Consider the following 14,270-nt stretch of genomic DNA (forward strand, 5'->3'; position numbering starts at 1 on the left):
ATTCAATTATGGTACTTCCCTTCTGAAACTTGAAATTCGTTTGCCACCTGCATAAGCGCCTTTTCAATATTTCTTCGCGTGTTTTTGTGCTTTCCATCAATGAAATCGAGGCATACAGGCTACAACGGTTGCCTTCACAATGAGCCATCCAGTCATGTATTTAAAGATATTGTGAAGCAGCTGTTCTTTGTTCATCATGTATTTCGTAATTAAACATGTTCTGAATTAATCCTAAATCATTATTTGTGGACCAACCTACAATGTGCTTACAGTATCACCGCCGTTAGCCGACTCCTTGATCAGCTGATCAACAAGCCACCAACGTCGTGATCATTGAAGCATAGCAGATTAGCCAATCAAACTCCGTGATTTCATCATTACTAGTCTGCTTGCCGTTCTATGGTCGCTGACACGCCCACTCTGCGGCAGCTACTTTCAAACGCATTTAGACATATGTTAACGACTTTCCTGTGAGCTTATTGCACGTTCATTGACGTTTTTAAACTATAATCTATAGAATGAGACATGGATACGAATAAATTTTGAGATTTTCCAAATTATGGACAACCCTAATTAGCACCTTTCTTACAGATCTGACCCATGGGCCGGTTACCCACCTTTAAAGCATGACATACGGCAATGAAATTTCATGGCCTAACCCAAGCTATGCCCTGCCCTGATCTAGCCTCACCACTAACCTAATCCTTGACAATACAAACCATAGCCCCACCCATATCCCAACAACTGACCCCCGACATGACATAATTTCTCACCTAACCTCCAGCCAACCAATTGGGTTATTTGTTGATTTTTGGAAATTGACAAGTTAGATGCAGAGTGTTTCAGAAAGAACTACTCTCATTGTATCTGGGATGGCTGACGTGATTGCATGGTTTGCATAATTTTCTTGGCAGGTTGAAGATCATGTCAACGTATCACATGAACCCTCTTCATCTGTCCCTGAATCCGCAATGGAATTTATAGAAGAACTGGAATCGATAGAATCATCATCGGAAGACGAATCTCATAGCGCAGAAGATGAGTATTCTCAGAAAGTAAGGAAAATTAAGCATCGTCACTGTCTAGATGGGTGTTTATTTTTATATTTTTTTTTATATCTATATATATATATGTTCTCCCTTCTGGAATGAAACAGAATGCAAATAACAATATGGCTTTGTGAATGGAAAAAAGTCGATGCTAAGTTTGTTCTACTGTGTCACTTCAATAGTTAATTCTGCTAATCATCAAGCCAAGTATAGGAATAAAAGAGCAATACGTGTAATACTTTTATCAAGTTGAGCTGCCATGCTCTGAGAAGGCCAGTGCCTTAGTTTTACCTGTTTACTTCAGGATCTACCTTATGGCTTCCAAAAGGATAATCCATATCTGGACATGAGCCCGGAAGATGCCTTTGAAAAGGGAATGGAATATCTAAAAGTTTACGATACCATAAACGCTACCTTGATGTTTGAAGCTGCTTTGAACAAAAATCCCCAGAACGCAAAGGTAACGTACGCCTTTTCATTATGATTGAGGGATATTTGAAAGTAATAATCTCTATCTAATCCTACAGGCTTGGCTGCAGCTCGGGATGGTGCAAGCCAAGAACTTGTACATTTATGACGCTTCCTTATCTTTTCGAAGGTATGGTTTGAGATTTGTATTTTCTGAGTCAACATTGCCATATCTACTACAAAAAACACATGCTTGATATTGCTGTACTATTCATCGTATAATGGTTCGCACATCAATCTCAGCATATTCGCGTCTCTGTGTGGGCTGCATCTTGTCATTGTATATTATCATGACCTGCGTCTTTCTGTATATTCTCAACTGTTAACTTGTTAGCCTACTGTTTCAAATTTCGCGGAGTTTGATTGCAGGCAACATGTTTTCTGTGTTTCTCAATGTTTTTATGATGTGTCAAATTGTAGATACATGTGTTACGTATTCGCTATACACAGGGTTGCCATCGACTTGGCCCCAGAAATAAGGACAGTCGAAAAATTAAATTAGCATTAAAAAGCGTTTTTGTACATATGTTGTATTTATACGAGTTGTGGCATATCACATTCCAGAAACAATTAACCTGCTCCCGCCACTCCTTGTTAGTATAAAGTGCTTCATGGATCTCACGACAGCACAGGTCTAGGTTTACCTTTACTCATGGCCGAAACAGCACTTCGTCAGCACCCCCCTCCCCCCCCCCAAAAAAAACACGTTGGTCTTGAACCCTCTGATAAACCAAACTTCTTCACCTAGTTGTGATTAGAGGCGTCAACCAAGATGGAAAAAGGCTGTAAGCTACATCAAGTTTAGACAAAATCATTTTTTAGCGTGGAGCAAAAACTCCAGTAACAATGCTTATAAGTCTAGGTCCTGGCCGAAGCAAACTTTTGTGCGATGTTGGAATGGTGGGATATTGCTTTAAACAATTTCGATGTGCAATCGTTGGAGCGGAATGATTGATGGTGTTTGCAGTATGGAATGCCCAGATACCCTCAGCAGCAGCTGCGTTGTAGTCTGTGGTCGTTGGTGATGATCGACTTGTGAAAAAATTATTCATCGACTGGCTCGAATTAATCATCATGGCACACTTCTTGTGTTTTGGGGTATCAATATGAGCTGAAATACCGGTCTGTCCTATGGCCTCCAGCTCCAGCTAGGTTAATGTCACAATTGCAGATATTGCAATGTGCGAAGCACTCCTTTTTCAAGCTTCGTGTGATACCTGTGAATTCTCTCTCATAATCGTCACGAAAAACGTTTTTACGCCTGCTAATTTTAACTACCAGATTTAACGTTATTAGTAGCTAACACTATATGCACAATATATAATTTAGATCAATTTATCAATAATTTATAGCTTTACTTTTTAACCCAATTGTCGACGCCCTTTTTCAGTACGCAGTAAATGCTTCCTTCCCGACAGTTCATTCTGCTTTAGACTAAACAGCAGAAACCTGGTACTGCTGTTTACTGCTAAAATGACGTCCGCGGCGATAGCTTCGTACAGCCGAAGCTGCTACACCACTCACTGCCCTAGCTAAGCTATTGTCCCACTTCGAAGTCAAATCCGGTGGTGCGTACGCCATGGGAGTTCCTTTCATTCGTGATGTCATGAAATCTCGACGCAAAAGCATATTTTTAGAATATTGTGCCACACAGATGCCAGAGGGAAATGATCGAAGTTCTGTAGTTGTTGAAAACAAGACAAAATAAGGTCGCAAGTCGAAAATAAGAACATTTCTTAGAAATAAGGACAGTTGGATTTTCTAAGACGTGGCCCTTCAAAATAAGGACAAATCTTGGAAATAAGGACGGTATGGCAACCCTGGCTATGCAGTAGCCATACAGATGGTTATTGCCTCGTTAGTTAGAATTTTCGCTTGAGTAAATCAGTGAATCTCCGCTAATAGTTTTTAGTGAATTGTTCGATAATAGTATGTTACCTTTATTTTGCAGGTGCTATCAGTTTGACCCAAACATGACGGAATCGCTGCTTGAAAGGGCGTCAGTTAATCAAAGTCATGACAAGGACTCCACATGCATGGCTTTGATAGATTGGGTAAAAGTTCATCCGAAATACAAGCATTTGAAGGCGGATAAGGAGACTCGAATTGAACTGGCATCTAGCAGCGGGTCTCATGGGAATTATTATACGAATTAGTAAGAACGACCTAATAGCTGGTTATACATTAGGACAGTGGTTCGTAACCAGGGTTAATCTGCAGTTCTATTATAATTAGTGTTAGAGCTACTCTCTAGCATTCTATATCACTAATGGGGCAATTACCTTGTCGCTTGTATGTAGCAACTGAATTTAGATAATATGAAGCAAACCGGTATCCAGTCGTGAAAAGGCGTACAAATTTTTCAAATTTATCAAGATAACCATTCATGTGCCTGCCTATAATACAAGAATCGGATCAGCTTCCTTGTGTTGATGAACTAGCGCATATAATGTCAATTAGCCTGAATAAGCTCAACTTTCGCTCGTATGATATAACAACTAACAACTCCATGTGAATCAAAGATGAAGTTTCATTTACACAGCAGATTACAGCATGATGTGATGTCACCAATACTCGCATGCACAACAAACGAGAAAGATATCTCATGTCCATTTGTCTTGCAAATGCATACTCGTATAATGAGGATTGCGATATCTCGCTGTGCAGCGCACTTTTGGTAATCTCTTATTGAGAGCACACCAGCAAACTGAGACGTGAGATTCTGGCACATTTAGAAGTCAATGTCTCTGATATCTCGTCGCTTCTAATTACTCGTGTTCGATCAACGCGTTACTAATTTTCTCGCTTGAACAGCAGCATGTAAACGGAAATACCTTGTGAAGTATTTCCAAATTGCACAATTCCCAGCTAGTTTAGTCCGGCATTACTGCCGGTGCCTGTGAGACTGAGTATACGGTCTCTCAATCTGGCATCCACCTCAGCCTAATTCCGATGTAGCAGTCTTTGATCATTGTCTTTCATCATCTGGCCCTTTTATGTAAAGACGCTTGAGCGCAGCAACATAGGGGAGGAGGAACCCAGATAAGCTTATGTCGCTTCTGGAATCCAAGATTCGAACTCGGGCCTCCACCGTCAAATGTCGGTTGGACGCCCACTCCCCACATACAGTAGCATTTGATAAGAGGATGACTAAAAAAAAGGTAATCGCACGAACCCAACAATGGGGCGGTGAGAATCTTTGGCTGAATACTCGAACAGTAACATGATGCAGGTTGACGAACTATTTTTCTTTTTTTTAGTCATCAGCTATCCAAATCTTGCACTTGTGGTTCTTGAATTGCAAGGGGAACTACAATTCCCTCGCAAAGGTGCCGTGAGGTCAAAAAGGTGGAGAACCTCTGTGCTAGGATGTTAGCGTGTGTGTGCATTGTGCAGTTTGCACTTATGCAGAGCCACTGGATGAAGTTTCATCCCCTGGAGGGATCATTACGGTTCTCGAGCCTCATTTTTGCTCTGAAGTGATGCATTTATTATAAAAAGTATGGTCATTAGCACTCATTTTCTGCCTGTTGTCCCATCTCCTGTGCTTGCGGACATTTATTTAATTTGGTATGAATGTTTGCCAACAGTATTTAAGCGGGATTTCCATTCTCAATAAAATGCTCATTTCTGGGAAAATACGCCAACACTCAACCAGAGCTGGTCTAAGTTGTCATCCTTGGTACTCCAGTAGAAGTAGCATGTTGCAAATACGCAAAAAATACAAGTATTCTAGGTCTATTTTTACGTAAAAACCTGAAAACTCCTTGGGTAAAACTAGTTTGCAAAACCTACTCTAGTACTCTGAAAAAGTAAAAGTACTTCATTACTGACCACCTCTGCTTGAAACTGTCGATATTATCCAGAACAAAATCTGGCTCGAAATACTGCAAAACTATCCGGTAATAACATACAATGGAAGTTGGCTGTCAACGTTGAATACACTGCAAGTACAATCAGATTAAGAAGATGCCGAGAAAAAGTGTGCCGGATTCCCAATCCGGTCTTATCTTGCCAGAACATGCTTTGCAAACATCACAAAGGACTCATTTTCATTGCAGTCGCATGTTCAAAGAAACTGAAGGCCTGCTAGTTCAAGCGTTACGATTGAATGAGGAAAATCCCGATCGCGATGTGCTGAGAGCTCTAGGGATGCTCTACAACTTGGGCTGTGAGCACGACAATGCGATTGACTGCATCCAGGTATAAAGGCATAGATATTCATTTATGTTATGCTCAGAGGTGGTCAAAGTAGTCAAGAAAGATACTCAAGTAGAAGTAGAAGTAGCGACGAAAAAAACTACTCAAGTGCGAGTATAAGTCCTTACACAAGCAACTTAAAACTACTTCAAGTAGAAGTAGAATTTGGTGACTTTAAATCTACTCAAGTAAGTAAGTAGATGTGAAAACGATCGTAATTCGTTCGCATGGACTGTCAAAAGCTGCAAATGGAACTATGCGGAAGGTGTAAATACCTTGATTCATGATGCATCCCAGGAGGTGTCAATCATTGACAGAATAAGCAGTCGTCCACATCATGGGATGTAAATGATAATATTGATATGGAAATGCGATACTAATCCTTTGTTCACTCCAACACCCCGTTTTAGAGAATATCATGGCATGGCGCCTTCCCCCATATTTATAAGGCCCTTAGTTCAGTCGAAGAGCAATGCGGAGAAGTTGTTTTGGATACGGCTTTAACACTTTGCTCGATTAGTATACGTTAATTAAAAATATGGCAGATCATAAAAATGCCAAATAGTGTATAGCTTTATTTTCGGAAAATATAAGGCATTAGCGGGGGACATAGCGTAGTGGTGACGATAAGCACCTACTAATCTGGCGGACCCGGTCCCGTCGGAGGTTTTATCTGGGCTCCTCTTCACCCGCCGTTGCCGTTCTTACGGCGTCAAAAAAGCCCAGAAAAAGACCTGACGAAAGAAAGCACTCACAAGGAATGGAAAGAACTAGTAGAAAGGGCCGCGGCTTCAAAAAGATCAGCATGGAAAAGAACTGTGACATCGGGCACTCTAGACCAGTGCTCTTCAACCTTTTTCGACGTGGTACACCCTTTTAACGTTTGCTCAAAACTCGTACACCCCTGTTCATTAGGGGTCTTCAAAATGACTTTTTTCCTCAATTCGTACTGGCTACTTGATAAAATTGTTAGGTTACCTAACTTAAGCCTACACACCAAATTTGGTTCAATTCCAACCAGTAGCCGCATGGCTACGGTAGAAGAAGAAAGTTTCTATTTATAATATAAAAATAAATAACGAAAAATGTGAAATTTTTCTGTTCACCCAATGAAAGTATTAGGTTGTCTGTAAAAATGATGTTCTTCAAATTTGGTTCAATTCCAACAAGTAGAAGCGGAGTTATTGCCGTCAAAAAAATTTGGATTTGAATAAAATAGTATTTGGTCACAGAGTCTATTCGCCGCCAGTTAGGCCGCCCGCACGCAAATTGGAATTTATTTCGTGTCAGCCCCAAAACAGCATGACATTACGAACGATAATCAACCTAAATGTAACAGTATTGTGGAGAGAGTAGGTAAAGCTACTGCTGCAGAAGCGGTAATTCAGATCAGCGATGATAGCAGGCGCACCAGCCTACTGCGTATCAGGCCTGCCCCACACCACACACATGTCGATAGTAGCACATGGGCTGCAAGAGATGTCAGTAACCTCAGATCGTATGCCGCTATACACAGTCTATTGTCGCTAATTTGCATCACTAATAACAAAATACTAAATTGCAAATGTATGGCGAAATATTGGATATAAAATCGGCATTTTAAAACAAAAGAGTTTCGATTTCAACATGGAAGCTGTTTCGACCCTGGCTGGCAACGTCACTTCATTTATGTGCATTGCGGTATTCATTAACGTCGGGTAGGAAGTACCGATTCAAGAAGTCTGAGCTATCGCGGCGGTTTCCTCAAAAATCACTAAAAGACAAATGACTAGCTGAACACATGTTTGTTAACTGCATACTTTCCAACACCAAACGGAACCATTGGTCTATTGCCGACGGCTAAATGAATAGGAGAAATATTTGCTTATGACATCACAATCAAGCGGTGTACAGTATTACACTTGAGATAACATCATACGGTCATACCATATTGCTCATTAACCTCTACGTCAACCTGTACTGACCCATAAACCTGTCTTTGTGATGGCTAGCCATCGGCTCATTGTAATTCGGATCTGGTACACCCCTGTACACCCCATCCGAGTGGTACACCCTTTGCAAATTCTGGTACACCCTAGGGTGTACGACAACCCCGGTTGAAGAGCACTGCTCTAGACCGAGGGGGCTGTTAGATTAAAACGGTCGCAACTGCGTGTCGTTTGACATCCTCCTATCTGTTCATGACGTCGCATTGTACACTGAGTGTGACTTTTCAGATACAAAATATAACTCAACGAATATACTACACATGCTTTTATACTTCGATATTATGTTCTCCAGACAAAAGAACTGAAACTATAATTAGAACTTAACGTATAATACTATCAATTGAAAGAAAAATACAAATACTACTTCTAAAAAGCGGACGATATCTTTCATGTCTATTGTCCAGAAAGTTTCACCGGTGGTCTGCTAAAACAGGTCCAACGTTAAAAAAAGTCAAAGTCCACTTTTCCAGATTAAGACACGTCATGGGCTGCTTGGTATATTACTTACTATGATGAAATATTTGATATAGGCGATAATGCGGTGTGAACGGAACCACGCAACCTGGTATCTAAATTATATTCAGCGATACTTTCGTTAAAACATATTTTTGACACCATATCTACTGTGCGCGAAGCGCAATGAAAATTCTGGGTATTACATTACTTTTATGAAAATTAAATGTTGGTACTACGTGAAAACAGCCCCGAAATTCTTTATGCTATCTTTCTTATTGGGGAATTGAACTGCTTCTACTTGACAAACTGAAAATAGCGAAAAAGTAAGTAAGTAGTTCACAAAATATTACGAAGTAGTAGAAGTAGCAAAAAAATAATCTACTTGAGTAAGTACCAGAAGTAGAGGAAAACTATTTAAGTACTTCGAAAAAGTATAAGTACTTCGTTACTGACCACCTCTGGTTATGCTATAGTACAGAATCAACATCAGATTAATTTTATTGGAAATTTCATCAATTACCCATTAGCATATGAATTGTGGCCTAAAATTATGCTAGTGATATAATGGAAGAGTATGCACATTGCACACTCGATGAGAAGTCTCTCGAGCAATATCAAAAATGGGATATTGATGAAGAGGTGTGTTTCAAATCTTGTAGCATTGCTTGCAGCCATATCAGCCTAATTCTGTTGACTATTATTTGCCTAATGAGAGCTGATTATTTCCTCGTGGCAGCGATGTGTTTTTTTCGAGTTAATTGGTTTCCAATAAATGACAATCTCTTCAAGATGGCTCTCTCGATAAATCAAGAGGATCCGGTCATGTGGAACAAACTCGGCGAAACATATTCCTGTTTTGGAAACTATGCACAGGTAAACTTGATTTGTAACGATGTTTTGAACCATATTCTTATGATGTCACTTGCTTTCAGGCGGCTCATGCTTTCAAGAAAGCTTTGGAACTTCACCCAAATTACATAGAAGCAATGTACAATCTTGGGTGGTCTTGTACATATCTGAAATGTTATCGGTATGTTTGCAATTGTTATCTAGTTATACCAGAGGTGACCAAACTGTTCCCACAGGCCTCCTGGGGTTTGGATACTTGCCGTTGCTCTTGGACCCCCTATAGGGCGATCAACCCAAGTCCTGGGAGACTCTGTCCCACGTCTTCTATCGGTTATTTCATCACTAACCTTCATGCAAACAACTGCACTCACCTTGTCAATAACTAAGTGTTAATCATAGTGTCCTATATGGTCTGGACACAAGCAAATCGCACGGCTCAGGGAAATTGTCTAACGTCACAATTTCCCTTTGGCTAAAGGCAATTTGACGGTAAATTTGGACCGGATTGCCGATAGCGCTAAATTTGATAAAACGGGTATCAATCTAAAGCTACCTCGGTACTGATTGCGAAAATATAAATTTTATTTTGCTCGTGGTCCTGGAACCCCCCAAAAATCAGCCTCAAAAGTTGCATTGTAACGGGAGATTGGTATTGTGACGCTACCATGCCGTCTGAGCAGTTCAAGAGCAAGTGCGCACGAGAGTGAGTGTGAATGCTCAATCGGTTGCGCCATAATGGCCAATACGCTTGAGGTTGGCGCTGCTCCCCACCTGCACCCAGACGACATGGTTCCGTTACAATACCAAACTCCGTTACAATGCATTCGAGGCTGATTTTGGGGGATTCCAGGACCACGAGCAGAATAAAATTCATATTTTCGCATTCAGCACCGCGGTGGCTTTTGATTGATACCCGTTTTATCAGATTTCGCACTCGGCAAGCCGATCAAAGATTACCGTCAGATTGCCTTTAGCCAAATGAAATGTGTGACGTAGACCAATTTCAATGAGCTGTGAGATTTGCTTGTGTCCACACTAGGGTTGCATTTAAAACAAACATGTTCTAAACAGTGTTCTAAACGAGGGCCTTTTAAAAAAAAAACATTGTGTTTTATATTAGTTTTAAAATTATGCCATAATTTTGTAAATGCTTTCCAAAAAACATGTTGTATGAGCCTATGGACAATTACCAACCGATGTAGCTGACATATATCGATATGGGATGGTTGGAACCCTCAAAATAGTCGGTTCAACATTAATAGTGCAGATATTTTTCGTCAAAGGAGCTAAATTTACCCTACATATCCAATTATCAATGTCAATCCACTATAAACGTCACAATTGATATTCGTGACGTCATGGATTAAACTTTTTTTTAAATTGATTTTTGTTTTAAAAGCAACCCTAGTCCACACCGTATAGGACAATATGGTTACATATTGTGCGAATCACGAACGAGCCAGAGCAATTTATGGACAAATTTTGTCAATAATATTGGTACTTGCTTGCATCACTGCATGTATTGCTATTATTATTTTATCCAGTCTGAACTCATCTGATCAGATTTACCGGTAGAACTGATGGAGGTGATGTGTGTATTTTGAAGTTGAGGTGAAAACCAATGACGTCAGAGGGTGAAAGCTCGGTACATCTAGTTTTTCTGAATTATGTGTGAAAGGCGGTATCCTCTGGATGCTAAAAGCTTGCATTTATATTCTCCCGTCTTAAAAATTGTCACTGTTTTTTGGCAGGAACGATTGAATTTTGTAACGAAAAAAAAAACTAAACACAAGCGGGAGGTACGACACTATGATGAAGGCAACACTAGAGGTGTTACATAAATTTAGAAGTAGAAGTGTCTCTAACATACATGGCTGCACCAGTATCAAATATTATAATAATTCTTGCATTCCCTCAGCACTCACTCATGGCTGCGATTAAGTGAAAGTTGGAAATAGGACTGATGAGAGAGAGAGAGAGACTTAATTTTCATCCAACCAAAATACTTGAAAAACAGACGGCAATGATGGTGTTACAGAAACTATGCATGCACTTGCACACTGCACAGTATTCGGTATCAGATAGAGATGATCGAAACGACCGTGAAGGTTGATACAGCCTGGAGCCCACCTATCCGTTACAGCAGTGTTTCTCAACCCCGAGTCCGCGGACTCATTTGAGTCCGCGGAAGGTCCTGGGTGAGTCCGCAAGCACAGGAATTTTAAGTAACTTATTCGGCACACACGTTGACAGATTGTCAACCTGGTATTTCCGCGTGTTTTTCAATGGAAAGACGCCAGTCTCATAGTGAATTTATTATTTTAGGTAATTTTATATCGATAAAACCTTAAGAAACGATCATGGATCCTAATTTAGTGGTCTACGGACTTAGTTTTAGATTGAGAAGTCAAAAATCCACGGAAATGTCAAAATTTTCAATTTTTTCTTCCACTTTCAATATGATTTCGGAACATGTAATTGACAGACCTACGGGGCTCGTTCACTTTCGGACCAAAGTCATTGCAGCCTTACGGAGAAAATAGCTTTTTGGTCCGAAAGCGCATGAGCCCCGTCCTGGTCCGGTTTCGTTAAATTCCGATTTTAGAATTAGGCTGCGTGATTCGCAAAATACCTATTTTGAAATGTTAGTAACCTTAATAGCTGTCATAAAAATGCATAGATACCTCAAATATGTGACTGGCGGTACTCAAATTGAATAGTGCTTCCAGAACTACATTCACTGCAGTAGAATTCATCACCTCGGTCGCTTTTCGGGTTTCCCTTGTCAAGAATTAACGGCACCATAAGAAGGAGAAAGAGTTTGTATACGATCTTTAGATATTCCAATAATATATACCGCTAATTGTCTGTGTAACGTCTTCTGTGTATTGTATAATTTGATTCTCTCTTACCCCTTTATTATGACTACAGGAGTACCGGTACAGCTGACTTGGGCCAGCTACCGTTCCTTTTTATTATTGCATTGTTACGTCAAATTTTGCCAATTTGGATTTCGTTTGAATCTTTTTCTATATGCTTCTTATTGTGCCGTTAACTCTTGTTGATAAGGGGCATACAAAATGCCTTCAAGTTAACAAATCACACTGCAGTGACTATAGTTTTGAAAGCAATATTAGAGATACCTCAAAAAGCGATGTTTCGCCACGTATATTTCAAACGCAAGAACAACGAAACAGCACTACAACAAATTGATCAGCATTGCAAGCAATATTCGTTCTTCTGAGATTTTCTGCGTCTTGGACAAACCAGTTGGTTGCAAGTATCACAGGCAAAACGGGTATGCTTTGCACATCTGTAGCATCTTCCTGGTTTGATACCAAACATGCCAGGTATAAACCCCCATTATCGCCAACTGGAATTTTTCAAAATGCCCTACATTCATGTCCGAGGTGGCCTATTGTTAAAATTGTCATAATCAATTCTATCATGGTCATAAACTCTACAATTTTGGCCGGATTGACTCAAATTTAGTACGAATGGACTCGGAATTTAATGCTGAGTATTCACAATTCACATACCGAATATGCCGGGTGTAAATCCCCAGGACAGCTCTTCATACACACGTATGCAGGACTGTAACTGCCGCGCCCCAAACCTCCATAATTGGGGGGGGCGGGCGAGCTCGAAGGGGAGCCAAAACTATTCGTGAATTAACATAAATTGTAGAGTTTTTTTTTTGGAAATTTATGCAACTTTAAAAACAAAAATTTAATGGTGATTTAATGGTGTCAACTTTCTTGATTATTGGGTACCCTTCCCCCAAGAAAAAATACACATGAGCTATATCATTTTCCGAAACGCCTCACTCAGCTCTACCGGTAAATCCGATTACACGAGCAGAGACATGATAAAACGTTTACAGCAATATGTGCATGGACAATTGGACATGTGCTAATCGCAGAAACAATCTATTGTTGTATATTTTAAGTAGGACTAGAGATAATGACTGCATTACTGAACAGTTGCATGAATTGCAAGCCGATGGATGTGGAAAGACATGTTTACAAAAGCTTTCTTGACTCAATTTTGGCCAAATGTGCAGTCGATGGAGCATAGTCTTTCAGATCTTTGCTAGCAAGCTGCAACAGCTCTTTTGCTATTTCCGGTCACATTGCCTACCTGTGTGAATCTGGCCTTTCAACTCTGACAGCGAACAAAAGAATAGTAGGCTATAGCGATAGACTTCAACCGTAAGTTGACATCAGATGTAGGCCTACATTGACAACCATAATTTCGGAATTCGATAAATTTTTCAAGCAAGATCAAGGACAAGGCTCTCATTAAGTGTGGGTTGAGTGAATAACAGTGCTTGTTTGTTTTGTCGATACGGTATTACGCTGTCTTGGATAGATATCAAAAAACCTACTTTTTGTTAATATAAGCTTGAGTCCGCGGATATATAGGCGAGCTTGAGAATAGTCCGCGGGTCAAAAAGGTTGAGAACCACTGCGTTACAGTTTTGAAAATCAATTATCTGATTCATGCCATTTTCTCATGTTGTACCACAAACCTAATTGCATTTCTTCCTTTCCTGCAGGCAGGCCATGGTACATCATCTGAACGCCATGAGTCTGCAACGTAAAATTGGAAAATTCTGTCATGCGACTACTGGAGAATATTTTCACAACTCTACAATATGGGAGGGTGTGAGAAGGATGGGGCCTAAAGTCGGTGATCCCCGAGTGGAGAGTGCCGCAGAACGGTTAGATTTTGAGGAGATGTATCGAATTGTTGTTATGGACCCGTCATGGGTCATGAAAAGTCAGTGATGCTCTTGCAAGGACTCTTATAGAATCTCACAATTTTCTGTTGCGGTGGGATTTTCATGTGCGAATGCAAACTCAGTTGGACATTGTATGAACTTGTATCGATGCAGCTGGACGTATGATAAGCAACTACTATTGGTCGTCCGGTAATTGAAGCCTGCTCGTCTAGGATGAGTACTGGAGTAGTGTGGTTGATTGGTCTATTGCCCATAACCAGGGCTATTTCACATTGAAGTTTCTGTGATATACATGCTACCGATGATGCTGTAATGTCTACGGACAGATGAATGGGAATTAATATCCCAGGCTTGTGTTACCTTGTGATGGTACTATACTTGACTCCTCTGACAGTAGTACATATATGATTGCTTGAAGCCGTCCTACTTGCTCCCATGAGTACTGCTCATTGGGTACTTATCACATCACAAATTAGAGCTGGGCAGAATCAACATGTGTACTTCTATCCCGAGTCT

The 14,270-nt window shown here is 40.3% G+C and overlaps 1 protein-coding gene across 1 annotated transcript; it reads left to right on the plus strand.

Moving 5' to 3' along the window:
• Positions 1–971: 971 nt before the first annotated feature.
• On the plus strand, positions 972–13,800 carry LOC145456018 (peroxisomal targeting signal 1 receptor-like). The gene is made up of 8 exons (XM_080334051.1): positions 972–1,055; positions 1,354–1,509; positions 1,577–1,647; positions 3,469–3,672; positions 5,579–5,720; positions 8,951–9,034; positions 9,094–9,149; positions 13,569–13,800. Exons 1-8 carry the CDS (start codon positions 972–974, stop codon positions 13,798–13,800), a joined length of 1,029 nt encoding a protein of 342 aa, XP_080190177.1.
• Positions 13,801–14,270: the final 470 nt, after the last annotated feature.

Source organism: Botryllus schlosseri, chromosome 14, assembly GCF_051294905.1.
Source record: "Botryllus schlosseri isolate E-star chromosome 14, Bs_hap1, whole genome shotgun sequence".
NCBI classification, from domain to species: domain Eukaryota; kingdom Metazoa; phylum Chordata; class Ascidiacea; order Stolidobranchia; family Styelidae; genus Botryllus; species Botryllus schlosseri.

Coding starts and splice junctions, on each gene's coding strand:
- LOC145456018 (XM_080334051.1), top strand. CDS start 972: ATGGAATTTATAGAAGAACTGGAATCGATAGAATCATCATCGGAAGAC. Junction 1,510..1,576: donor AAAATCCCCAGAACGCAAAG/GTAACGTACGCC, acceptor CTAATCCTACAG/GCTTGGCTGCAGCTCGGGAT. Junction 3,673..5,578: donor GGGAATTATTATACGAATTA/GTAAGAACGACC, acceptor TTTTCATTGCAG/TCGCATGTTCAAAGAAACTG.